Source organism: Onychostoma macrolepis, chromosome 25 (genome assembly GCF_012432095.1).
Source record: "Onychostoma macrolepis isolate SWU-2019 chromosome 25, ASM1243209v1, whole genome shotgun sequence".
NCBI lineage: Eukaryota > Metazoa > Chordata > Actinopteri > Cypriniformes > Cyprinidae > Onychostoma > Onychostoma macrolepis.
The window spans coordinates 960,923-988,290 of record NC_081179.1 but is presented as its reverse complement, the minus strand read 5'-3'; the positions used below and the strand labels follow the sequence as shown (position 1 = coordinate 988,290).

General features: G+C 38.4%; 2 protein-coding genes across 2 annotated transcripts; one reads left to right on the top strand and one right to left on the bottom strand.

The window, feature by feature from the left end:
- Window positions 1–4,434: 4,434 nt before the first annotated feature.
- Window positions 4,435–27,318, bottom strand: LOC131534975 (inner centromere protein-like). Its single transcript, XM_058768124.1, has 11 exons — window positions 26,520–27,318; window positions 24,973–25,556; window positions 24,290–24,303; window positions 20,550–21,123; window positions 20,024–20,055; window positions 18,703–18,887; window positions 18,550–18,634; window positions 15,943–16,040; window positions 7,042–7,102; window positions 4,925–5,060; window positions 4,435–4,733 (listed from the first exon to the last, which is right to left on the bottom strand). The coding sequence occupies exons 1-11, from the start codon at window positions 26,597–26,599 to the stop codon at window positions 4,549–4,551; spliced, it is 2,034 nt and encodes a 677-aa protein (XP_058624107.1). The 5' UTR covers window positions 26,600–27,318; the 3' UTR covers window positions 4,435–4,548.
- LOC131534467 (protein regulator of cytokinesis 1-like) lies at window positions 22,906–24,335 on the top strand. Its single transcript, XM_058767354.1, has 2 exons — window positions 22,906–23,787; window positions 23,866–24,335. The coding sequence occupies exons 1-2, from the start codon at window positions 23,653–23,655 to the stop codon at window positions 24,019–24,021; spliced, it is 291 nt and encodes a 96-aa protein (XP_058623337.1). The 5' UTR covers window positions 22,906–23,652; the 3' UTR covers window positions 24,022–24,335.
- Window positions 27,319–27,368: the final 50 nt, after the last annotated feature.

Sequence of the window (27,368 nt, the reverse complement as noted above, 5' to 3'; positions counted from 1 at the left end):
CACCCATACTCTATAGAATTTTTTATTGTATTTTATTTTTTGGATGCATTTTTCTGTCAAAAATCAATCATTTTCTGTCACATCACTTCTATTACAAAACAGCTACCAAATATGGAACCTTGACTGTCAAACCTTTCCAACGATTGATTTTCTAAAACACAAGTCACGAAATCACAGAATCTCTCTCTCTCTCTCTCTATATATATGTGTGGGTCAATATCACTTTAGGGTGCCTTTTGGTGTCCTGTACATAACTCATTTGCCATGATAACTTAACATAAAAATTACTATGAAAGGGTATGTTATATTAAGTTTTTATATAACAAAAGCCTTACTTGGCTCTTTAGATACATTTTTCTAGATTTGTTTTTAAGTTTTTTGTAAGAGGATGCGTGTTATTTTGCTATGTCCCATTAAATTTGAATGATAGTAGAATATTGTCAAATCATGAAATAAAAAAATAAAAAAATTCTCCTATTAATATTTTGTTAAATAAGAGATTACTCAATTTGAGCGTATTGATGTCCTGCAGAGTTTAGCTCCAACCCTAATCAAACACACCTTAACCAGCTAATCAAGGTCTTGAAACTTCAAGGCAGGTGTGTTGAGGCAAGTTGAAGCTAAACTATGCAGGACACCGGCCCTCCAGAACCAAGTGTGGTGACCCCTGGCTTAACATGTCCACCCTGTCGGCATAAAATATGACAGAAGTGATTCGAATACAGTACATCATACCTTTCGGAAAAAATAATCTGAATCTTAATTTTGCAATGAAAACGTATTTAACAGTAATATATATGTCCATGACAGGGTGGACATATCTTATGGTTTATGCTTTGAATAATGGCCCATAATTAACTAAAAAATGTGTGGGAGCTCAGCTAATATGTTTCTATAGTACTTGAGTGTCTACTATTTATAACATGACATAAAGCAAAAGGGAAATTAAAACCCAAATTTTTGAGTACTGAGTGGGTTGAAAGGCACTCTATGGTGATACTGACCCATATATATATTTATTATCATTACTTCTGATTGGCCACGATTGTTTCACGATGCCAATCTTTCGTCTGGGACAGCCGAAAATCGTGCAGTGTGTTTAGGGCTTTACCACGTCCCAAACAACTCAAGATAATAGCTAAACCACAAAGTTAACAAAACGACGCGCTCCACTGTGCTGAGCGGGAATGCTTCTCTGCTGTCTTCGGAAACTTCCTATTTCCCACTTATGAAGTCGTGAGCACTTCATGTGAGAGCTGCTGCAGTCTTAGGTCCACCCCAAATGCTCTCATTGATTGAGACACATGATGATGCCCATCCCAAGCCAGTACTGATCAACATCCCACCCCTTCTGTGACCCATGGTTTGTCTGTATGTGTATTCAGAGCATAGGGATTCAGAGCCAGTGGGCAATGGACTTTCATAATAATAAAAAACTGCGTTAATGCGCAACAAAATAATTGTCGGCATTAATCAATTAATGCGTTAACACGATAATGCGTTAGCATGCCCAGCCCTAGTATATACAGGTGCATCTCAATAAATTAGAATGTCCTAAAAAAGTTACGTTTTTCTTGTAAGTTATTTCAAAAAGTGAAACTTTCATATATGTTAGATTCATTGCATGTAAAGTAAAATATTTCAAAAGTTTTTTTATTTTTTATTTTGATGATTAGAGCTTACAGCTCATGAAAGTCAAAAAACAGTATCTCAAAATATTAGAATATTTACATTTGAGTTTCAATTAATTACCATCCCTACAGAATAAATTCCGGGCATCTCTTGTTCTTTGAAACCACAATAATGGAGAAGACTGCTGGCTTGGCAATGATCCAGAAGAGGAACATTGACACCCTCCACAAAGAGGGTAAGTCACAGAGGGTCATTACTGAAAGGTGTGGCTGTTTACAGAGTGCTGTATCAAAGCATATTAAATGCAAAGTTGACTGGAAGGAAGAATTTGGGTAGGAAAAGGTGCACAAGCAGCAGGGATGACTGCAAGCTTGAGAATACTGTCAAGCAAAGCTGATTCAAAGACTTGTGAGAGCTTCACAAGGAGTGGACTGATGCTGGAGTCAGTGCATCAAGAGTCACCACGCTCAGACGTCTTCAGAAAAAGGGCTACAAAGCCACTTCTGAACCAGGGACAACATCAGAAGCGTCTTAACTGGGCTGTGGAGAAAAAGAACTGGACTGTTGCTCAGTGGTCCAAAGTCCTCTTTTCAGATGAAAGTAAAGTTTGCATTTCATTTAGAAATCAAGGTCCCAGAGTCTGGAGGAAGAGTGGAGAGGCACAGAATCCATGTTTCTTGAAGTCCAGTGTTAAGTTTCCACAGTCTGTGATGATTTGGGCTGCCATGTCATCTGCTGGTGTTGGTCCACTGTGTTTTCTGAAGTCCACAGTCAACGCAGCCATCTACCAGGAAATTTTAGAGCACTTCATGCTTCCTTCTGCTGACAAGCTTTATGGAGATGCTGATTTCATTTTCCAGCAGGACTTGGCACCTGCCCACACTGCCAAAGGTACCAAAAGCTGGTTCAATGACCATAGTGTTACTGCGCTTGATTGGCCAGCAAACTCGCCTGACCTGAACCCCATAGAGAATCTATGGGGTATTGTCAAGAGGAAGATGAGAGCCACCAGACCCAACAATGCAGATGACCTGAAGGCCGCTATCAAAGCAACCTGGGCTTCCAGACCACCTCAGCAGTGACACAAACTGATCACCTCCATGCCACGCCGCATTGAGGCAGTAATTAAAGCAAAAGGAGCCCCTACCAAGTATTGAGTACATATACAGTAAACTTTTCCACGACATTCTAATTTATTGAGATGCACCTGTATATATAAATGGGTAGTTGACGGAAAAATGTAAAAAAAACAACAACTCTAACATTGAAGAAAAACCCCTCTCATGCTATTTGTATGTTAAGTTTTTTTATCTACATTTTTGCTATGTCACACCATAGGACACAGTCCAACAATTTTTATTTGTCAACTACCTATATATGGGGCAGTCATGGCCTAATGGTTAGAGAGTTGGACTTGTAATCCAAAGGTTGTGAGTTTGAGTCTCGGGGCAGCAGGAATTGTAGGTGGGGGGAGTGACTGTACAGCACTCTCTCAATATCACGACTGAGGTGCCCCTGAGCAAGGCACTGAACCCCAATTGCTCCCTGGGTGATGCAGCATAAAAAAAATGGCTGCCCACTGCTCCGTGTGTGCACTTTGGATGGGTTAATTGCAGAGGGGTTAACTAGTGCTCTGCAAGGTTCGGTAACCTTTGTGTTACAAGTCCGACTCCCTATCCATTAGGCCACGACTGCACCAATATGTTTTCATATCTTTATTTATACCCCTAAAAGGGCAACATATTCGCTGAGATACAAATATTTTAGAGCAAATTTAAAAGCAAAGCATTTAATTTATAACATTTCAATGTAAACCTAATAAGCTAATGCTGAACAACAGCTTTTTAAACAGTTAAGTCCCCTCTAACGTGTAAATACAGTATGTGAACTAGATCAACTTTTATCGGAGGGTGAGTAGATTTCCCACTACAGGCGGCCATGCAGATTTAAATGCTGCCTGTGAGCTAAACAAAGAATGTAGAAACAAAAGTCACCTCAAAGATTCACAAACACCCCCCTTTCAAAATGAAACCAAGAAATAAGATCTACACTTTCACTGCTTCTCCCATGTTTGTATCCCCCAGGATACGTCGCCCCTTTTAGGGTTAGTTCACATGTTTCAAGATAGAAAATGAGTTTATCATCAAGCGATTTTTAAGTAATAATCCAGTTTGAGAGAATGTGACAAATTCAGCTTTGTCTATAAAATGAACCAGCTTAATTAGAAATATTTAAAGGGTTTCATATTTTTAATGTGGTATAATGTTGTCTGTCTCACTCCATTCTATCCTGTTACATAAAAATCACAGAAATCGGTTCAATATTTGAAAATATAGGCCTACGTAAAAGTTGATTTTATAATGCAAGCTAACAGTCCATCTCAAAAAGGCTAAGTGGCTCTTTATTTTCATCCGGTTATTATTTCCTGCCATTGTGTAAATCAAGTTAGAAACAAAGTTGTGGAAAAGTTTGACAAGAGCACATTCCTTAAAGTTTAAGAAACTCACTATACTAGAAAAATACTTCCCTAAATTACAGGAAACTCAAATGGAAGTTGGAACGGTGACACGAATGACCAAAGAAATTAAAACATGCTGCCATTTCAATTTATGACATTCAATTTTCCTCAAGTGTTTTTTTTAGTAACGGATGCACCCAGATTTAGTTTCCTGACTTTTCAAATCATATCCATGATGACAAACTACTAAAAATAAGAGACATTACACATTTAGAAATGATACATTTTATTAACAGTCCAGAGTAAATCTGACACTCTTCATGAAAGTACACAAATTACACATCCTACTCTTTTTCCCCAGTCTAACCTACTTACATATAAATGTAAGCTCAAAGTATAGAAGACAACAACATAAAAAGACGACAGAACAAAAATAGGAAAAAAAGTACATCTGCTGATTAATTGCCCAAATTTCCCGAACATGGTGAAGAATGCCAGATGGCAGAGCTAGTGCATTTAAAAAAGCAAGATTTGGTCCACCTGAAGATCTCCTCCAGTTTGGGAGGTTCAGGCTCTCCGAAATATGAATCGAGATCCAGTGGATTGTGATATTGCTCCGTAATAGCTTGCTTCACCTGCATACCTGCACAAAACACATCACATTAGGAGAATACAATACATACTTTAAAATAAACCTATGAACTGAGAGTTACTGTATGACGGTATATCCAAAAATTATCAAATCAGAATTCGGTGAAAACCATTTGGACCCTTGCACACCCCTACAGTGCACAGATGGAACATAGCGTAAACTGTAACTACACATAAATATACCCTCAGCCCAGGATGGGATGGCTTTTACGGGTGCAGATTCATCATCTGTTGAGTAATCGCTGTTCTGGTCCATGCCAAAATCTTTAGGATTCACTTTCTGGCCTTTTGGGGTGATCTGGTATGACTGTGGAGATTGCTGTGAAGTATAAAACAAGAGATGGGGTCAGAAATCATCTGTTCCAGACATCCGAGTTGGTTTATGTGTTCCGAAGCAAACAAAAAAAAAAAAAAAAAAAAAAAAGAAGACTCAAGTTAGAAGAACTCATTGGCTTATATTAGAAGAGAAACAAATCCAACTGGAAATTTAAAGCTGCAGTCCGTAACTTTTTTTTGTGTTCAAAATTAATAATAATAATAATAATAATAATAATAATAATAATAGTGAGTACACCATGAATCCATTTTCCAAATAGTGTTTTTAGCTCGTCCTGAATAACAACGGTACACCTATAATAAAGTGTTTATTCGGCCTGTTTTAGATTGGTTCAGCCCAGCATGCACCAGATGTCTATGTTACGTTAGGTTGACGATGGACTTGACGTCGGACAGCCGTTACATTTTGGTTGAAAATGAAAATCGGGTTGACGTCAATTTGCCGTTGACTTAACGTTGGATTTTGGTTACACAACCTAAAAACAACAAACTCTCAATGTCAGCTGACCTCAATATTGGACATCAATTTAACATTGACATTAGACGTTGAATTTACATTCAATTTTGGTCACCAGACGTTGCAACCGAAATTTAACCAAATATCAACGTCTTATGATGTTGTGTGCCTGCTGGGAGGTAGGTACCGCTGCGGAGTAACCCAGTACCTGTGTGAAGCTGCTTTTCCACCAAAATTACCTGGAACAATTTTTTCCCTCAGACCGGTTGCTGTCCCGAGTTTCCATCGCAGTCTAAAGTACCATAAAAAAATAGCCAAATACACTGGTGACTTGCCAAGTTTATGGCAGAGAATGTTTTTATTTATTTTTTTAAGCAGATTCATAGCTGTTGTAAAAAAATCCTATGCATCTCGTAGTGCATATTCCAGGCGTTCTGAAGGTATACTGTGGTGAGAAACAAACCGAAATGGCAAGTTATTACATTTTATGAAAATATTGCAGTCCGGTCTGCGAGTGCATATCCTTTTGAGATAAATTATAATCAATTTGAATAAAACACAAGACTACATTATAAAACTCTAAGAGTAGGCTATTTAATATCTGTTGTTCTCCGGTTGTCAGTCAGAATGACAGTTCTTGCGTGAACGTTATAGGGCTATATATACCAATTTATTTATTACAAGGCCAATTTATTATTCTTTCCTTTTTGTCTTAGTGTTTAAAATATTTATTTTGAAACAAATTAAGTACTTAAAGGTCCCCCCATATTGTACACATTTCTGGAGTTTTATTTTAGGTTTTGATGTCCTTAAGAACATATATTTGCGGTATAAGTACCAAAAACCATCTCAATATATTTTTACAGCTCCCCTTTCAGGAGCTCTGCTAAAAACAGGTAGATTTTGGCCTGTCTAATTAATATTCATGAACCTCTCTTCTGATTGGCCTGTTGTTTTCTGAGTGACGCACGGCTAGGCCAAACACAGGTAACTAGGATCATGTAGGACCGATGTCACAGCACTAGCTGGAGGCAAAACAAAGGGAAAACTGGAGGCGGCCCATTCAAACCATTCAAAATTCGGCTACACAAGGAGCTTAAAATATCATCATCTTGTGATGTTGGGTGCCAGAATCGATGTAATACAGCCTCAAATTAGAAATTTTAAAAATCACATACCTGCTGCCACTGCTAGACAAAAAACCGATGACAGCTAAACGCAATAAAACGAGCGGACTGGACAGAAACGATCGTCAAAAATGCTCGCGTTTGCAGCGCACACTTCTTATCAGAAAAGGTTCAATTAAGTGTGGTCTTTTGTTGTTATGGGTGCATCCAAAGATTACTTGCATCTCACGACTATGCGGTGTATAAAATAATGTCTGTGTGCATGTGTGTAAAACAACAAACTGTTGATTTATAATAATTTGTAATTGTATATACATTGTCGTGATTAATTGTGGCTGGATGGGATTATGGAAGACCCATAATCGTTGCCTTGACCTCACCTCAATGTCCACAGTCACGTTGAGTCCAGCTCCTTCCCCAATTGGAGAATCGAAAACAGTTCTGTGGAAATGGAATAAGACCTTTAGTTAATATTTATTAAATGTATATTTATTAAATGCTTAGCGCATATATATATATATATATATATATATATATATATATACACACACACACACATATATACATACGCGCTAAGAAATGCCTAGTCATTCTGTTATGCACAAGCTATTCTGTGTGACGTCATTAATTAGCTGTGGGATCGATTCCCGGTCTGACCAAAGTTGAGTAACTTATAAATAAGGTGTTGAAAGTGAAGACTATATTTCCGCATGTTATAATGTCTTTCTAATTATTAACTTTTGCTATTGTTTGTTGTACAATACAAATTTTATTTATATAGCACAGTTTAAAAACAACCGAAGTTGACCAAAGTGCTTTACAACATTATACAGACCATAGGCAAATTAAATACAGCTATAAAACTCAGATATTCACAAAGTATACACAGGCTATAAGAATGTGTGGCACTCCAAACACAAGGACAGAGACAATTTATCATGGAGTATCAAACGCCAACGAGAAGAAATAGGTCTTTAATGAGGATTTAAAAACCGACAAGGTTGGAGCAGTTCTGATATGAGAGGGGAGACTATTCCAAAGTTTTGGGCCGACAACAGAAAAGACACGGTCACCTCTTGTTTTTAGTCTTGTCCTAGGAACATGCAATAGGTCAGAATCAGTGGATCTGAGCGATCTCGACAAAGTATGAGGCTGTAACAACTCAGTGTACAACAACTCAAGTACAGTGGGGTCAGATTGTGAAGAGATTTAAAATCGAACAATAGAATTTTAAAATCAATTCTGTACTTTACTGGAAGCCAATGAAGTGAAATTAAAACCGGTGTAATACTATCGAATTTGCGCTTTCCAGTAAGAAGCCGAGCTGCTGCATTCTGGACTAACTGCAGGCGAGACACAGGACTGAGGAACACCAATGTACAGAGAATTACAGTAGTCAAGCCTAGATGTAACAAATACGTGCATTGTGATTTCAAACATCCGTGATGATAGAAACGATTTCACTTTGGAGAGAAGCCGGATATGATAAAAACAGGACTTAACAACAGAACTTATCTGCTTATCAAATTTGAGGTTATTGTCAAACCAAACACCCAAGTTTCTGACACAAGTAGTACTGTAAGGTGACAGAGAAGTAGTTTCGCGATCATATACACTTTTATCATTGGGACCAAACATAATGAATTCAGTTTTACTCTCATTGAGGCATAAAAAAATTTGTTGCAAGCCAAAGTTTCAGTTCTTCCAGGCAATCCAAAATGGGCTTAATGGCATGTTTATTGCCACGCTTTAAGGGGATGTAGATTTGGGTGTCATCTGCATATAGATGGAAAGAGACCCCATGCTTGTTAAAAATAAGCCCTAAAGGAAGCATATAAAGTGAGAACAATACTGGACCAAGGATCGATCCTTGAGGTACACCAGATTTTAAATGCATCTCAGAGGAGAAATGATGCCCAATGTTGACGACATATCTCCTATTGGTAAGATATGACCTAAACCACTGTAATACTGTGCCCCGTAAACCAACACATGCCTCAAGACGAGATATAAGAATATCATGGTTGACCAGATCAAAGGCAGGGCTGAGGTCTAACAAAACCAGAGCTGTAAACTGGCCAGAATCCGTAGTCAACATGACATAATTTAAAACTCTTAAGAGGGCAGACTAAGTGCTGTGGCAGGATTTAAAACCAGACTGAAATTTTTAATAAATAGAATTGTTGGACAAATAAGATTGAAGTTGATTTGAGACAATTTTCTCAAATATTTTTGATAAAAAAGGCAAATTTGAAATCGGACGAAAATTAACCAGCAATGTCGAGTCCAAATTTGGTTTTTAAGATGTGGTCGCACTGTGGCAAGTTTGAAGTCGTGGGGGACAGTCCCAGTTCGGAGACATTTATTGATAATAGACAACAAATCAGGACTGACGGTGTCAATGATCTGTCTAAGAAAACGTGTTGGAATAACGTCCTGAGGACACATTGTGGGTTTCAGGCTAGACGGGGTTTTGATTAAGGTGTTCAGGTTAACAGACTCGAAGAGAGACCAGGTGGAACCAGAGTATAGGACATCAACCAATTCATATGACGACATTGATACAGCAGACACGATTCGAGAGATCCTGTCATTAAAATGATTAGCAAACTTCTCACACAGAGAGACAGATACCTCAGAAAAAATGTTGACAGCTGGTTGGAGTGCAGATTTAATAGTGGAGAATAAAATATTTGGCTTATGGCTGTTTTGTGTGATTATCTCTGAAAAGTATCTACACTTTGCAGCCTTGGCAGCTCGCTGAAATGCAGAGAGAGAGTCCCGTAAGATTTCATATGAGACTTGAAGCCTGTCTTTTTTCCATTTACGTTCCGCCCTTCTACAAGTCTGCCTAAGGGAACGAGTGGTATCATTATGCCAAGGTATTGAATTAATGTTTGTGTTTTTTCATCTTTAACGGAGCAATAGTGTTTAAGATATTGGAGCAATTATTGTTGAAAACACTAAGATGCTCGTTAATATCCAGGTGACCGGTAAGAGTATTTATATCCTGAGTTGCACCTAATAATTCATACTTGGAAGAAAATTCTTTACTTGAGCAATCTGTAAATATACGAGTCCAGTGTGGCAATGATGATTGACTTGGAGTATTTCCATCAAGAGACACAGAGAACAATATGGGTAGATGATCAGATATGCCAGCGTCCTCAATTTTTATATCCAGCACTGACACACCACGGGATAAAATCAAGTCCAAAGTATGTCCTTGAGCATGAGTAGGTCCAGATACCCATTGCACAATGTCAAAAGTCAAAAGAATCAAGTAATCTAAGAAAGTCTTTGGATAGTGGTTTGGAATCACAACACACATGAACGTTAAAGTCTCCCAGTATTAAAATCCTGTCATAACTGGTGACGATTTCACTCATAAATTGAGCAAATTCATTTAAAAATTCCTTATTTACGTTAGGTGGTCGGTATATGACTGCAAAAACCACAGGGTTGACTAGTGAAAGTTGAAACAGCAGAGCCTCGAAACAACTATGAGTCCCAGTTGATAGACTGCGACAGAGATACAAGCCTTTAAACACTGCTGCCAAGCCCCCACCTCGGCCAGATAACCGAGGGGAATTTAAAAAGCTACAGCCCTGAGGCACCAGCTCAGTGAATGGGCTTAAGTCTCCGGGTTTAATCCAAGTTTCAGTGATACATAGGGCGTCCAGGAAAAAAAAAAAAAGTCATTTAATATAAATTTCTTATTTACCAGAGAACGTGCGTTGATCAGAGCCACGTGAAATGGTGACACCTCTTCCTGGGGTTGCATAGATCTCCGGATCAGTCGAAGGTTGGAAGTATTTACTCCACCACGACGAACACGCGGAAGGAAGCAGCGCAGAGAGACAGGGCCAGGGACAACAGGTCGAAGCCATCGATACGATGAGTCCAGCGATCGCCAGTGAAGATATAATCCGCATATCATCTTGTTGTATTGTTATGCTATGGTGAATATTAAGTACTGATATATACTATTGTTTCTACTTGTCTTGTAGAACCACACATACACCCATGTTTGCATATGCTAATGGAAATAAATCTACTGTGACGCAAGAAGCATCTTCGTTGCGTTTTGACCAGACTTGCCACAGTGATCAATTCAACCCAAACCACATTATTATGTATATTTTAACTAATAAAAGGACAAATGCATATAAAATAAAAAATGTACATGTAAAAGCTAATTCAAAATGACTAAATACTATAGGAGTATATAATAAATAATACTAAAAAATGTCTCAGGTTCGTATGTAACCATGGTTCCCTGAAGCCCCGTTTCCACCGCAGGAACTTTACCCAGGAACTAGGGACTTTGGGCCAGTACTCTGTGCGTTTCCTTTGAAAAAAGTACTACCACGCGAGCAGAGACTTTGAGGGGCACATTTTTACCCGGAACTTTATTTAGATCCTGGTTCCTGCGGTGTAAACACACAAAGTGCTGGACTAAAGTCCCTAGTTCCTGGGTAAAATTCCTGCTGTGGAAACGGGGATATAGACAGTCAGTCAAGTTTAGATTTAGTAAAGCAATTTACACTTTAAAAAAAAAAAAAAAGTAACCGTTTTAAAGAAATAATGTTTTGTTATAGCTTTTGGAGCAAGGGCGCGGAAATCTTGCAGTCCCACCGCGTGTGACGTCACGGGGTTGATTCGCTCTGTAGAACCTTGTCGAAAAGGACACACAAATATAATCTCAACTAAGCACATTCCGAGGAGTTTCCCCCTCCACCATCTGAAAGTTGTAAAATTAATAAATGATCAGCACCACGCCCAAGTGTCCGACCAGCTTCCTTCCATGCTCTCCTTATCTCAGGAGACTCATAAACAACGATGATCTCAGAAGCATCTTCGTTGCGTTTTGACCAGACTTGCCACAGTGATCAATTCAACCCAAACCACATTATTATGTATATTTTAACTAATAAAAGGACAAATGCATATAAAATGTGACAGATTCTTTGTTCTTACATCTGCACAGATTTAAGAACAAAGAACTGCTTATTTGGAGAGGTTCCAGAAACAGATCGCTTGCGATACTGCGACCCCGTTTACCATAAACTATGCATCTGATAAACACAAACGATTGACTTATAGCTCCGTCTGAGCTAAGAAAATCACCAGATCTACACAACGTGACACTCTCCTGACCCCCTCGGACATCTCCTATTTCTTTACTGCATTCCAAAGGAAACGTGTCTTGTCTCTTCTAAGTGCAGACCAAGAACACACAAACTTTTATGGACTCGGCCAAAGACAATCAATACTTACTGCTGCTATTAAAGCAATATACTCAAGAGACAATATATATATATATATAATGTTGTATTTTATGTCTTTTATAAGCTTGCTGTGGTTATTAGGATTTAGGATATTTTAATCTATGCCTTTAACCCATTTAGTAGATAAAATTAGTATATGTACCTTTTTGTATGCCAAATACTCGATGTCTGATGTTGAACGAAAGCTAATTTTGGAAGCAAGAATTTGGTGTGGATAAAAAGTTAACCTGTAGCATCATATGCATGATTACAACACATTATAGAAATCTGCTAGGATATTCTCTTCATGTGACAGATTTACTGGCATCTAATGTATGCACGGACAAGGAACCATATGGGGCGTGGCTCCGCCCTGCAGCAACAAGCCAATTGGGACAATCGCTCCAGGGGCGGACTTAGTAGTCCCACTTAAAACTCAATGCCCGGCTTTTGCTTGCTGCTCGCTGCTTGAAAACTTTGGCTTTGCTTCCACTGTGAAGCGCCTACAGACTTGACATCAGGTCGATCATCCAAGACTTCAACACTCTGTCAAACTTCTGACCAAAGAAACTTTCAAAGCCTGAAGCCATGCAAGAACTTCAAAGCATTGCCACTCGTGCATTGCCAGGAAGCCAACCACTTACAGACGGGCTTCCCCAGTGACGTCACACGACAACGACACATCAGCAGCCAATTAGCCTTCGGGGTTCCCTCAAGCAACCATCCAGGGAACAAGCCAGCCTTCAACTCAACTTAAAGCAAGTAAACAAACAAACAATCTCCATGTCTTGCTGAGCTTATTTTAATTAATCTTTAAAAGGTAAAGATAGTAAAGTTCTCTGCTTATGACTTCCTCAGGCTGAATTTACAGAATTCTTGGAAACGAGCATTAGAACTTTGGGAAACTTCATTCAAATTGCAATAACATTGCCCGAATGTGTGTGTGTATTTTGTCTTGTGTTATCTAGTTTAGTTCATGTATCCTAGGTTAGTAGAATAGCAAATAAACTCTTGTTTCATTTATAAAGAATGGTCTGGTGCTGTGATTTAAGTTTGAAACTATTTGCCAAAGATAGTGTTACCTGTTGCTCAATTTACCCAACCAATTCTGTATTATCGTGGAAACGAAATAAACAGAATTGCTAATGCCGAGTTCACACTGCACGATTTTAGCCCGATTTTTCACTCGCCGACAGGTTTTGATAAATCGCCGACAAATGCCCGACATCGGAGGCAAATCGGAGCTCGTTCACGCGAGTGACAATCGCGCAGTGTGAATTATCACAGATGCGATCTGAGGGAATCGCCGACATGTCGCTGACGCCTGTGAAATATTTGGCATGCTAAATATCTGGAGCTGTCGGCGATTCACAATCACGCTGTGTGCAATGATTTCTGACTGAAAACTACATCACGATGACCTTCAGCCAATGAGAGACAAAGATACAGAGCAGAGGGAAGTTCGGTGAGGAGTTATAGACCATATCAGTATTTTAATATGTACAATTATATCACACAGAAACGAGCACAAAGGCTTGACCAGCCGCGACATCAGCATAACAGTTACTGCAAATTATTATTTATCACTCTTTGCAGAACACAATCCCTGCATCTCCCTCCTGCATAATCTGTTTTTCTTTTTGTAGCTGGAAATCAGCACATAGACAATTTGCAGGCTATATTTTTTTTAAATACTTCCAGTCTAGCTCGAGAACAACGGGCTGACGCATGCGGATTCTCGCGTTATTTCCTTATCACTTCTCGCGTGTGTTTTGTTGTGAAACGTAGTTTGCAGATCAGACAGAGTTGTCGGCGATTCTTCCTATTGTGAAATCGTGCAATGTGAAAGCCCCTGTCGCCGATCCATCGTGCAGTGTGAACAGAACAGCGACTGAATGCTACCCCAGATAGTCACGCAGTGTGAAAACAACAGCGATCCGACGAGTTTGAAAATCGTGCAGTGTGAACTCGGCATAAGATATACTGGTTGAATGCTCGCTGGACCAGTCGTTAGTAAAGTATAAATTATACTTTGATTAATATCAATTAATCATATCAATATCGAATCTCTACGATTCGATTTCCTAAAGCTAAAATTCAAAATAAAAGCTTAAATGAAGAGCTAATCCTTTACAGCTCCGTTGGCCAGTACCTCTACAAGTGTAACTTTACATTATGTACACATGCTTGTTGAAATTGAGGAAGATGAACTTGAAAGGACTGTTGAGCCCATAATAAGTGCAATTGCTAATAATGCATTTGAGCCGATACGGCGTGGGGACCGAGCAGTACTGCCGTTACAGGAGGAAGAAGTCATGAACCTGCTCTGGTCTGGGGTGAAGAGCGGGTCGGAAACAAATCACGTTTACATTGATACTCATCAAAATAGCCTTGAACATAATATTCTGAGCATTTGCTCAAGCAGACTAGAAAGAGGACTCAATTTGGTACTCGCGTGCAGTCCGAGCTGAGCGCTTTTTGCGTGTATGTGTGTACGCGGAGAAAATCTGTCAGGGCGCGAGTACCGCATTGAAATCTTTTTGGTGCTGATGCGCTTTTGAATGGCTTAAAACGCTTTAAAGGGGTCATCGGATGCAAAATTCATTTTTCAAGTTGTTTGAACATAATTGTGTGTTGGAAGTATGTGTACACATCCATCCTATAATTATAAAAAAAACACTTAGTGATTTTTTTTTAAAACCCTACTTTAAAATCCCCTCTCTCAAATCAGGCTGTTCTGAGAGTCCTGTCAGAATGACGTCGTTCTGTACAGGCCCCTCCCACAATAGTTGATTGACTGTCTTACCTTAGACCCGCCCTGAGTGAGCTGTCACCAGTCTGCCATTGTGTCGACTCCGGTTCAAGGGAAGACAAGAATGTCTCCGATTAAGTGATTGAGGTGCTTTGTTGTTGGATGTATTAATGAACATAGCAGTCGTCATTTACTCCCTACATCTGAGCCGCTGAAGACACAGAGGATTAACATTACTTTCGCTTTGAAGGGAATGCACCGATCCCCAATCTGCCTAAATGCGTCTGTTCGCGCGAATCATTCGTGATCCAGCTTCATCTACAGAAGAAGTGAGTATAAGGGTTTTTTTTTTTTTTAATGAATCTTTGCAAATCGCCTTTCCTAATAATGTACTAGTTAGCCAGTTTCACGGCTAAAGTAAACAGTACTGCTCATCACCCCACGGAAGAGCTCATTAGCATTTAAAGCAACATGGACTAAAAAATGTCTTGCTGAAAACAGAGCTGATTTTGACAGGGTAAAGGTGTTTTTTACACTACCATTGAGAAATTTTAACCAAAGTATGTTATAGACTTAATTAAGACCGTAGAGAATCATATCAACTTGTGCAAAATGGGCATCCGATGACCCCTTTAATGTTTAGACTGAGAAGGCGTAAAGCATGTGAGAATGATAAAGCAGCACTTGCCCAATCATTCAATTAGGTGTTTAGTTAAACTGCATTCTCTTAACAGCAAGTAAATTCGCAGATTATCATAAAATGTGTTACATACCACTACTGGTGAACGAGCCAGTGTGATGCAAATATGTCTGAAAGGTCTGACATAAGATGCCGCATGAACGATACTGTATGAAGCGTTGTTTGTTTACATCAAGTTGCGCCTCGCATTATGAAAACCATGTTTGGGATAAAATGATCAAAACTTTGTGATGAGGTGATATTAATATAGATATTGTATGTGTTGAATATTCATCCAAATTATGGTGAAAACTAAAACATGACGTGCGTGTTCAAAAAGTAAAGAAATGCTTATATTACTTCACTGGCCAGCAGAGCGAACCAACCCCGTGACGTCACACGCAGTGGTACTTATTAAAGTGGAAATCAATTTACTAAAATGTAAACTTGACTGACTGCTTCACTTCCACTTTAAGTCTTTGTCGCTTTGCTTCTCTGGGAACTATTCTGTGCTTAGTAATGTTATTTGACACATTCCCTCCTTCAGCAGGAGAAAAAGACACATAATCGTTGCCTTGACCTCACCTCAATGTCCACAGTCACGTTGAGTCCAGGTCCGTGATCTATGGTCTTATTGTGCACAGCTCCTTCCCCAACTGGAGAATCTAAAACAGAGCTCTGTGGAGAGGGAATAAGACCTTTAGTTAATATTTATTAGACGTATATTTATTTAATGCTTAGCATTTAGTACAACAAAAATGAACAAAAATAAAGCAAGATCTACAGTCTTGTTTAGAGCTGAACTCTTAGTTATAGTGGTGTTGAGCATGTTAGCTGCTTGTTTTTGTAAAATTAACAGGTCTTTGCTGCAAAAACACATTTTAAAATGTATTTGGAAAGTACCAAATATAAATTATAAATAAAGCGCATTCATGAATAATAATAATTAACCCCCACAAAAACAACAAAAAAAAACGCAAAAACAATTCATAATATATACACACACAAACAAACATGTTTGACATCCTTATTGAGAGGGTGTGTGTGCATGTGTGTGTATACACATATACACACACTTTAGTTTTATTTTTCCACAAAACGCTGCCTACAAGGCCAGTGTTGATATTGTTGGCTATAATATAAACAAAATATAAGTATTAGATGAATAACAAAGTAAAATGAGAAATGTTGAGTCAGCAACTCACTGAATTAAGTTAAAGTGGTAAAATTACTACATTAAAATAAGTTAAATTAAAATTAAAAAAGTTAAATAAAGATATAAACATTACACATGTATATTTTAACTAATAAAAGGACAAATTAATATAAAATAAATTAATGTATATGTAAAAGCTAATTCAAAATGATTAAATACTATAGGAGGATATAATAAATAATACTAAAAAACGTCTCAGGTTACGTTTGTAACCATGGTTCCCCGAGACTGTTCCCTGTGGACACTGCGTCCTCTAGAGATTGCTTTGAGGAACGCCTTCAGCGTGACCAGTGTCTGAAGCATACATCTAAACACGACAATAACATTGGCCAGCGACAGCCTATGACGTCATTACCCGGCGTGACCAAGTACAAAAGGGCGCCGGGAAAACACGTCATCCGCTTCTTCATCTGAAGCTTGCGTCCGAAGCATGGCAAGGGAACTAGGACGCAGCGTCTCGTTCCCTTCTCAGGGAACCATGGTTACATTCGTAACCTGAGATGTTCCCTTCCGAGGGAACTTCAAACTGCATCCTCTAGAGGGCGCTTTGGGTTAGCTCAAAAGAGCGGAGGCCCAACTTCAAAAACAGAAGGGGGACTCAGACGCTCAATCTGGGAGTGGCATACTCCATCTTGACAGTGGGACCCAAAAACCATTCATGCGCATACAGAGATACTGCTCTTTAAAGCCGATGCATTGAGAAGGGTTTCTGCAGAAACACATCTCACTCATACCTCAGGGAAAGCAGTGTAGTCAAGTCCACTCCACAGAGGGGTGATTCACTGGTTCAACCATAAGGGCAGTGTGACAGAAAGGTCCAAGTGGGTCGAACCATGTATCAAAACTGCAGAGTGGAGTTAAAGAGTGAAGCCACTCGATGCCTCAACGAGAGGAGCTCTAACTCAGAGAAAGTGCATGATGGTTGAGTGGACGACTCAAATCACATAAAACTAGCAATAGAGAGTCATACAACCCTGAATGAAAGTAAAGGCAGAGTGCAGTATAATGTGGTTTTCTGATAAGGACATGATATAAATCATCTGTCTGACAAATGCAGACAGATATCCACGTTGGATGGGCGCTTTCGGAGCACTGCTTTGCGAAGCTTCAAAACTTTTGCGAATCATTTGTTTCGAAACATTAGCTCGGAACACGTATCAAACTGCCAAAGTCACGTGATTTCAGTAAACGAGGCTTCATTACGTCATAACTGTTTTGAAACGTTTAAAATTTCAATGATTTTCCATTGGGGGCATCTCTGTGAACCAGTGAATCATGCGAGTTCATTGAGATCGCCCCCCCATTGGCGAAACATTGAACCAGCGTCTATGGTTTTTACCTGATCTCGGATTAGTTTCATCAATTTTTAACAAGATATTTCTATAAATGAAAGGATGAGAAGTAGTTAATATCTCTTTCTTGCCTATATATACACACACACACACACACACACACACAAGCTCTCCATAAAACAAAACAAGCCCTGCAAATTAATATAAAATATTTTAAAAGCCAAATATTATACATGCGCTTCATATTTATTGGCATTTTATCATTTTTATGGCATTTAATGTATTATACATTCAATAAAACATTTGCCATGGGGTTTTAAAATCTGTTTTTATACATGTTTTAGCCTGAGATTGTGTTGCATTTACACACTTTTGACCAGCAGGCGTCACCAGCGTGTGGTGTTTCGAGCACTTCGAATCACTGAATCATTTTGCAAAGCAATTGGTTCAATTGATTCGAAGCTTCGAAAAGGTTCGTTTCTCCCATCACTACCACACACACAACACGCAAGCCGTGTGAAACTGCGGGGATCAGATGTTATGCAAAACTTGATTTTGGACTAGTGGTGTTCCACATGATAGAAATAGAAAATCCAACCATCAAAACATCTCGTTGCATTCTGATTATGACAAAACAATAAAGAAGAGTCATTAGGACAACAAACAACAAAATCCTTACCATCTTCCTCATGTTCTCTTTCTCTCTGGCTGCTCTCTCCAGTTCCTTCTGAAGAGCAATAGCCTTCTCTTTCTCTAGTCTTTCTCTGCAAAGACACAAACGTGTATTTAGTGTCTCTGAATTCATTTGAAACAAGTGCATGAAAAAATGAACACCAAATTCTCAGCTGCAGCCTGTCTTTCTCGCTCCCGCTCTTGTTTGCGCTCCTCTTTCTTCAGCTCTTGTTCCTTCTTCAGCTCCAGAGCGCGAGCGGCTTTGGCCAGTTTGTGGGCCTTCTCTCGCTCCTCGTCAGCCTTACGTTTGGCCAGCAGCTCCTGGTGTCGCCGCTCCTCTTCCTCCTGAAGAAAAAGACAAGTATATAAATGGCTAACTATAATTAGCTACAAAAAAATTAAATAAATTATACAAGTTTGGGATTAGTACAAATATTTTTTTTTAAATTTCACTTTTATGCATGCACGCACTAAATTGATCCAAAGTGACAGTAAAACTTTTAAACCTAGTAACATTTCTATTTCAAATAAATGCTGTTCTTTTAAACTTTCTATTCAAAGAATACTCGTCAACCTAATTACATGCTCTGTATTTAATATCAGCAGATCTGTTAGACATGCACCGCTTTCTGAAGTACGGGCCATGGATCGTGTGACGCGATGGTTCTCGGTGGTAGCTGGTTCAGTGACTATTTGTGGTGCATCAACCCTAAAATAGAATCGTGAAACAGTGTTTAAAAGAGCTCAATTGATAATTGAAAAGGTTGCGGGTTTGAATCCCAGAAGAAACCACACTGTAAAAAATTACTGTGATTTTTAACGGTAAAAAAAACTGAAAATGCTACAGTAAAAACCTGTTAAATGGTTAACGGTAAGTTCCTGTAAAATTTATAAGGGGGGAAACAAAAAAAGAAAAGAAAAGTAAACTGACATTCCCAGAATTCCCTGCGTTGCACTTCAAATTTTGTTTGAATTTTATGTTTTTTCTTTGAAATAACTTTTTTCTTATCATGTTTATTAGGGTTGTATGTTACATCTAATGTTGTTAAATTAATGTTTATTGCATATTTCAGTTTAATGAGTCTCACCATGATGGTGTTTAGCGTTTGTGAGAATGACACTGTGCACCTTCTATATATGTTATTATTTAAAATCTGCTTGTGATGGGCTTTGGTTCATCATGTGACTCATCACCACCTGCATTTGGTGGTTATCAGTGTATTTCAAAAGGTACAAAACAGATTTCAGCACTTTTATAGGTTGGTATATTATCATTATATCAGTTAATGAAATTATGGCATTTAACTGTAAATTTAAGTTAAAACCGTAAAACCTAAAATGTTGTTACCGTATTTTTTACAGTAGAATTCCGGCAACCACAGCTGCCGGTTTTTTACCGTAAATTTTACGTAATTTTTTTTTACAGTGCATTCAAAAACTGAAATAGAAAGTAAAAGCACTCAGTGTTCTTTGTTCTCCACTTCCTCAGTTTCAACATCTATAAAGATGTCATCTGGAAAGAGCAATAAAGATATAAGTGACATCAGAGTTAACAAAGAAACTTAATCACTTTAAACAGCACAAATGATAAAGTTATAAATCCTATTAAGGCATTCGAACCGACCTCAAACCATTATGTTACAATTAGAGTTGGCGACCCGGAGTTGCACCCTCAGATTCCAGATTTTCAAATAGTTGTATCTCAGACAAATATTGTCCGATTCTAACAAACCATACATCAATGGAAAGCTTATTTATTCAGGTGATGTATAAATCTCAATTTCGAAAAATTGACACTTAAGACTGGAAAGAGCAATGAAGATATAAGTGACATCAAAGTTAACAAAGAAACTTAATCACTTTAAACAACAGGATTTATAACTTTATCATTTGTGCTAAGGCATTCGAACCGACCTCAAACCATTGTTACAATTAGAGTTGGTGACCCGAAACGATTTTAAACGGAGTTTAGTTTTGTTGCTGTGACTGTTCATGTGTAAGTCTCACCGCTGATAGAGCTGCCGCAGGTCGAGTTTCCCAGTCTGGCTTTCTTCTTCAGGAAAGAGCGCCGGGATGCCCTGCGAACAGCTTCCTGGGTCACGCTATGCCTGAGGCCCACCAGGGAACGACGCACCACCAGCGAGCGCCGGGCTGACTTCTGAGATGAGCCCTGAAGTTTAGTCTGCGAACCAGATGCAGCAATAGGGATTTTATTAGCGGATCGGCCCGGAGACACACCAGCCTTCAGCAGCGAATCTGCACTCAGACGCTCCGAGGAGGGAATTTTCACCACGGCTTCAGACACCAGGATCTGATCCTGCACCTCATTGGCTTCATTCACATCTGGAATGCTCTCAGACACTTCTTCCACCTCCTTAGCTTTGGCGCCACCTTTGTTACGGGTGCTGCGCTTGACAGGTTTGGTGTCAGCCGGGGCAGTGGTTTGCTTGCGGCGTGTGCAGCGAGAAGGTTTCTCCATCATTCTCTCAGAGCTGTCGTTTGGAACGTGTGGCGTAACGAGTTCAGAGATGGCGTTCAGGGTCATCTGAACTGAGGAACGACGGAGGTTGCTGTGTTTTCCCTTGGAGAAAGTACAGAGAGACAATGACATCTTATACTACAGTACATCATTGTATGAAAAAAGAAGAAAAAAAAAAGAAAGAATCTTCCAATTTGAGTTTGCATGTCCTGGGAGTCAAACCCATGACCTTGGCGTTGCTGGCACTATGCTTTACTGTTTGAGCTACAGTAACGTATGGCTGCATGACTAATAAGAAAATTTAGATAGATTTGTAGAGTTAAATAGTTTTGTAAAGAGAAGCTTTAAGTTCATAAGAAACAAAAGTTTGATGTTTCACGTTTGAGAATTAAGCCATGAATATTAATATTGTAATCTTACATTTGTACTGTAAAATAAATTATACTAATTTTTCATTTTACAGTTAAATTGCATTTGTAATATTTGTTTAGCATTTTTATTTAGTAATAACATATACAAGTAGTCAACATTTGAAGTGAATCAAAAGAGTTCAAAGTTGTCCAAGGACAAGAATGCATTTTGGTTTTAGGGTTTAGGACAACTTTGATGAAAGGTTTTGATCCACTTCAAATGTTGACTACTGTATAGGGCCTATGTATAATATATATATATATAGGGCCCATGTGTGTGTATATAAAAAAATAATAGAACTGTCACAGAAAATTATAATGGTTTCCACTAGAAATACCATTACAAACCAAATTTTAACTATTAAAATAAATGGTTTTCTGTAGTGTATTTTGGGACCTATTCCATCAGGATTTATTGGTTTTAACAAGCCACCAATAGAAAGTGACCAATTACAATTAACAGGTCCCGTTATAACCAGTAAAACCATTACTAATTTTGTGATGGTGTCTATTGTTTTTTTCAGCAAAACAAAGAAAATCATTTCACTGATTTATGATGCAGGTAGATTACTGCATACTAACCATGACTAAAACATAGTCACATATAAACACTTTTAATCTAATTTGGCTGTTATAAACTAAATCTTTATTCCGATCTCAGTCCAAACACAGCCGCGGATGAACACGCTTCAATATAATAAACCAATTGAGATTACATTTCGGTTGTTACATTTATGCCTTAAGAATATTACAATTACACAAAATAACATGCAAATAATTAAAACATGTGAATTTATTTCTGACTTCATTACGAATTCTCAGCCAACCTAGCTAATTTAAACAGCAGCATAATGCATTTTAAATCGATACCTCTTTAGCCCGTATGATCGCACTGCAAAAAACACTTGATCCAAAATTATAATCCTTGTTTCTATTTTGTTTATAAACATTAGATGCTACTTCTCTTCGTCTATTGTTTTTCAGCCTCGCAGAGTTCAACCCTGATCAAACACACCTGTCTGTAATTATCAAGTGCTCTGATCTAATTAGTCTAATTAATTTCAGTTGTGTTTGATCAGGGTTGGAGCAAGAGGTCTGACCGGGACTGTTTCCGCGATATTAACTCTTTGTTCACCCGCTGTCCGCTTAGAACCATTTCTTCCCGACCCGACCGTTCCCGCTAAATTTAGATCTGGTTTCCACAATCTCATATTTAAATTTCCGCTACTAAAAGAAAGAGATATAAGCTAACAAATAATAGTGTAGTCTACACAAAATTGTATTTGTTATTTTATTCGTCTTGTAAGAGTCTTGAATTTATTGACAGAAAAATGTCTAAGACACAAAATTCATTTAACATTTTGCTGCAAACACAGTAGGAAAAAAAAAATTCACAGAAAGAATAAACATGTTGTACAAATATTATATTTCTTATTTTTATCCGTCTTGTCAGGATAAACCGAGTGGAATGGTAAGAACAGCACATCCACACTTTGCTCCAAACGGGTGCGTTACCAACCCTACCGCGTTTTATTCGGGAATTTAATCCCGCATAGTCTCGGCCAATCAGAGACCAGAGGTCAAGCGCCAATAAAAGTTCAAGAAGAGCGCAGAGGCGTTTCAGTGCGGCGTTTGAAGTTTTTCAGATAAAGCATTCAATAAAGTAAGTGTTAAAATATTCCTTAAATCTCATCGGAAGATCGGAGATCTGCGGCGGAAGGACAGGATGAGGAAGAGGTAACAGAAACAGAGTTTAAAGTGTATGTTTGTGTTTGTGTGTAGATTAGCACATGTATTGTGTAGTGAAAAATTGTGTTTAGGTTAAAAATGGTCGATGTTTTCGTGATTTGTTTTAAATTTAGCATTAGAACTTAAGTACTGATATGAACGGCCATTTTTAACAAACCATTTTTCAGTTTTGCTGATATATTTACATTTAGCAGATGCTTTTAGCCTGACAGTGCAATCAGGCTATACATTTATTTTTTTTTTAATCAGTATGCGTGTTCCCTGGGAATTGAACCCACGACCTTTTGCGCTGTTAACACAATACTCTACCACTGAGCCACAGGAAAACAATGCATATTTTAAGTATAATTGTCAATAATGCTGTTTACTGGATTATTAATTCATAAGAAAAGTATTGAAACACATTAGCTCGTTTTACTATAATGTTTAATTTATGACACAGTCTGACAACCAGCATGTTTATTAAATCTGAATGTGTCGTTTCAGTGAAATCCATGCCTCACAGTCTGTAGCATGTTTGAACAACGCTCTCGGTGAGCTGAAGGACATCGGGATCCCAGAAGACCAGAAGCTGCAGCGAACGGACGCAGTGTACACGCACATCAAAGTCAGTTCAGGTCATCTGCGGTTCTCATTGACTGGAGAATGGCGACACCGATTCACTGTGAAATCTTTGTGATCGCAGAATCTGCTCGATATGATGATCGGAGAGGAGGTAAGCTTGAAGAAGCGCTTGCTGAGCAGTATCAAAATGTGCAGGAAGGAGGTGACCAGCCTGTGTAGTGAGCTTCAGGTGCAGGAGTATCAGGTGAGTCGCTCTGATACCAAGGTTTTTGGATAACGGCATAATAACAACCTGTGCCCTCTTACTTCTGGATGTTTTGTCAAGCCGGCCAATCTGATTGGAGACTTTGTGCGTTTGGCAGGAGGAGGCTGGTCTTACGATGCTGCAGCTGGAGAAGGATCTCCGTACACAGGTCAAGATGATGCTGAAAGAGAAAAGTGCTCGTCAGAGTGAGCTGAAGTCTCTGATTCAGCAGGATCAAGATCTGTGTGACATCCTGCGTGATGACCTCTTCCCCATCCGTCCTGAACACGTGCCGTCACACCAGCAGCTGCAGAACTACAGAGAACACATCAACACCCGCAACCAGGAGAGGGTAAAACACACACTAACACACTGTCTGTTAATTCAGTAATCAAGTTATATTATTGTGTGTGTGGGGTATGTATGCATGTGCATATATATATATATATATGGGTCAAAATTATCCATTTGTCTTTTATGCCAAAAATCATTAGGACATTAAGTAAAGATCATGTTCCATGAAGATATTTATTAAATTTCTTACTGTAAATATCAAAACTTATTTTTTGATTAGTGATATGCATTGCTAAGAACTTCATTTGGACAACTTTAAAGGTGATTTTCTCAATGTTTAGATTTTTTTGCACCCTCAGATTCCAGATTTTCAAATAGTTGTATCTCAGACAAATATTGTCCGATTCTAACAAACCATACATCAATGGAAAGCTTATTTATTCAGGTGATGTATAAATCTCAATTTCGAAAAATTGACACTTAAGACTGGAAAGAGCAATGAAGATATAAGTGACATCAAAGTTAACAAAGAAACTTAATCACTTTAAACAACAGGATTTATAACTTTATCATTTGTGCTAAGGCATTCGAACCGACCTCAAACCATTGTTACAATTAGAGTTGGTGACCCGAAACGATTTTAAACGGAGTTTAGTTTTGTTGCTGTGACTGTTCATGTGTAAGTCTCACCGCTGATAGAGCTGCCGCAGGTCGAGTTTCCTAGTCTGGCTTTCTTCTTCAGGAAAGAGCGCCGGGATGCCCTGCGAACAGCTTCCTGGGTCACGCTATGCCTGAGGCCCACCAGGGAACGACGCACCACCAGCGAGCGCCGGGCTGACTTCTGAGATGAGCCCTGAAGTTTAGTCTGCGAACCAGATGCAGCAATAGGGATTTTATTAGCAGATCGGCCCGGAGACACACCAGCCTTCAGCAGCGAATCTGCTCTCAGACGCTCCGAGGAGGGAATTTTCACCACGGCTTCAGACACCAGGATCTGATCCTGCACCTCATTGGCTTCATTCACATCTGGAATGCTCTCAGACACTTCTTCCACCTCCTTAGCTTTGGCGCCACCTTTGTTACGGGTGCTGCGCTTGACAGGTTTGGTGTCAGCCGGGGCAGTGGTTTGCTTGCGGCGTGTGCAGCGAGAAGGTTTCTCCATCATTCTCTCAGAGCTGTCGTTTGGAACGTGTGGCGTAACGAGTTCAGAGATGGCATTCAGGGTCATCTGAACTGAGGAACGACGGAGGTTGCTGTGTTTTCCCTTGGAGATACTACAGAGAGACAATGACATCTTATACTACAGTACATCATTGTATGAAAAAAGAAGAAAAAAAAAAGAATCTGCCAATTTGAGTTTGCATGTCCTGGGAGTCAAGAGATGCTTTAAGTTCATAAGCAACAAAAGTTTGATGTTTCACGTTTGAGAATTAAGCCATGAATATTAATATTGTAATCTTACATTTGTACTGTAAAATAAATTCATAAACTAATTTCATATTTTACAGTTAAATTGCATTTGTAATATTTTTTAGTAATAATATATACACATTACATATATATGGCCCATGTATGTGTATAAAAAAAATAATAGAACCATCACAGAAAATTCTAATGGTTTCCACTAGAAATTCCATTACAAACCAAATTTTAACTGTTAAAAAAAAGGGTTCTCTGTAGTGTGTTTTGGGACCTATTCCATTAGGATTTATTGGTTTTAACAAGCCACCAATACAAGGCAGCCAATTAGAGACCAACAGGGTCCATTACAGTTACCATTAAAACCAATACAAGTCCCATTATAACCAGTAAAACCATTACCAATTTTGTGATGGTGTCTATTGTTTTTTTTTTTCAACAAGACAAAGGAAATCATTTCACTGATTTATGATGCAGGTAGATTACTGCATACTAACCATATATGACTAAAACACTTTCAAGCGCATTGTTTTTCTACCGGTTTTCTTTAGTCACATATAAACACTTTTAATCTAATTTGGCTGTTATAAACTAAATCTTTATTCCGATCTCAGTCCAAACACAGCCGGATGAACACGCTTCAATATAATAAAACAATTGAGATTACATTTCGGTTGTTACATTTATGCCTTAAGAATATTACAATTACACAAAATAACATGCAAATAATTAAAAGTGAATTTATTTCTGACTTCATTACGAATTCTCAGCCAACCTAGCTAATTTAAACAGCAGCGTAATGCATTTTAAATCGATACCTCTTTAGCCCGTATGATCGCACTGCAAAAAACACTTGATCCAAAATTATAATCCTTGTTTCTATTTTGTTTATAAACATTAGATGCTACTTCTCTTCGTCTATTGTTTTTCAGCCTCGCAGAGTTCAGTTCCAACCCTGATCAAACACACCTGTCTGTAATTATCAAGTGCTCTGATCTAATTAGTCTAATTAATTTCAGTTGTGTTTGATCAGGGTTGGAGCAAGAGGTCTGACCGGGACTGTTCCGCGATATTAACTCTTTGTTCACCCGCTGTCCGCTTAGAACCATTTCTTCCCGACCCGACCGTTCCCGCTAAATTTAGATCTGGTTTCCACAATCTCACATTAAATGTCCGCTACTAAAAAAGAGAGAGATAAACAAATAATAGTGTAGTCTGCACAAAATTGTATTTGTTATTTTATTCGTCTTAAGAGTCTTGAATTTATTGAGAGCAAAATGTTTTAAGACACAAAATTCGTTTAATATTTTGATGCCAAGACAGTAGGGAAAAAAAGTTTCACAGAAAAAATAAACATGTACAAAAAATATTTCTTATTTTTATCCGTCTTGTCAGGATACAATTCGTTTAACATTTACAACACAATAAGAAAAAGTGTTGCAGAGAAAAAAAAAGTAGGTTATACAAAAATAGCCTATTAGCTATTTTATTCCTCTTGTCAAAATACTAAATTCGTTTAACATTTTGTTAACGCAGTAACGTTAGGAAAAGTGTTGCAGAGAAAAATAAATGAATAAATATGACATCTGTCATTTAAAATTATAGGCTAAGCAAAATATAAACAAAACGAGTGGAATGGCAAGAACAGCACATCCACACTTTGCTCC

Coding starts and splice junctions, on each gene's coding strand:
- LOC131534467 (XM_058767354.1), top strand. CDS start 23,653: ATGTGTCGTTTCAGTGAAATCCATGCCTCACAGTCTGTAGCATGTTTG. Junction 23,788..23,865: donor CAGTGTACACGCACATCAAA/GTCAGTTCAGGT, acceptor TTGTGATCGCAG/AATCTGCTCGATATGATGAT.
- LOC131534975 (XM_058768124.1), bottom strand. CDS start 26,599: ATGTTTATAAACAAAATAGAAACAAGGATTATAATTTTGGATCAAGTG. Junction 20,056..20,549: donor CTGCGGCAGCTCTATCAGCG/GTGAGACTTACA, acceptor TGCTCTTTCCAG/ATGACATCTTTATAGATGTT. Junction 18,635..18,702: donor GCTGCAGCTGAGAATTTGGT/GTTCATTTTTTC, acceptor GTGTCTTTGCAG/AGAAAGACTAGAGAAAGAGA.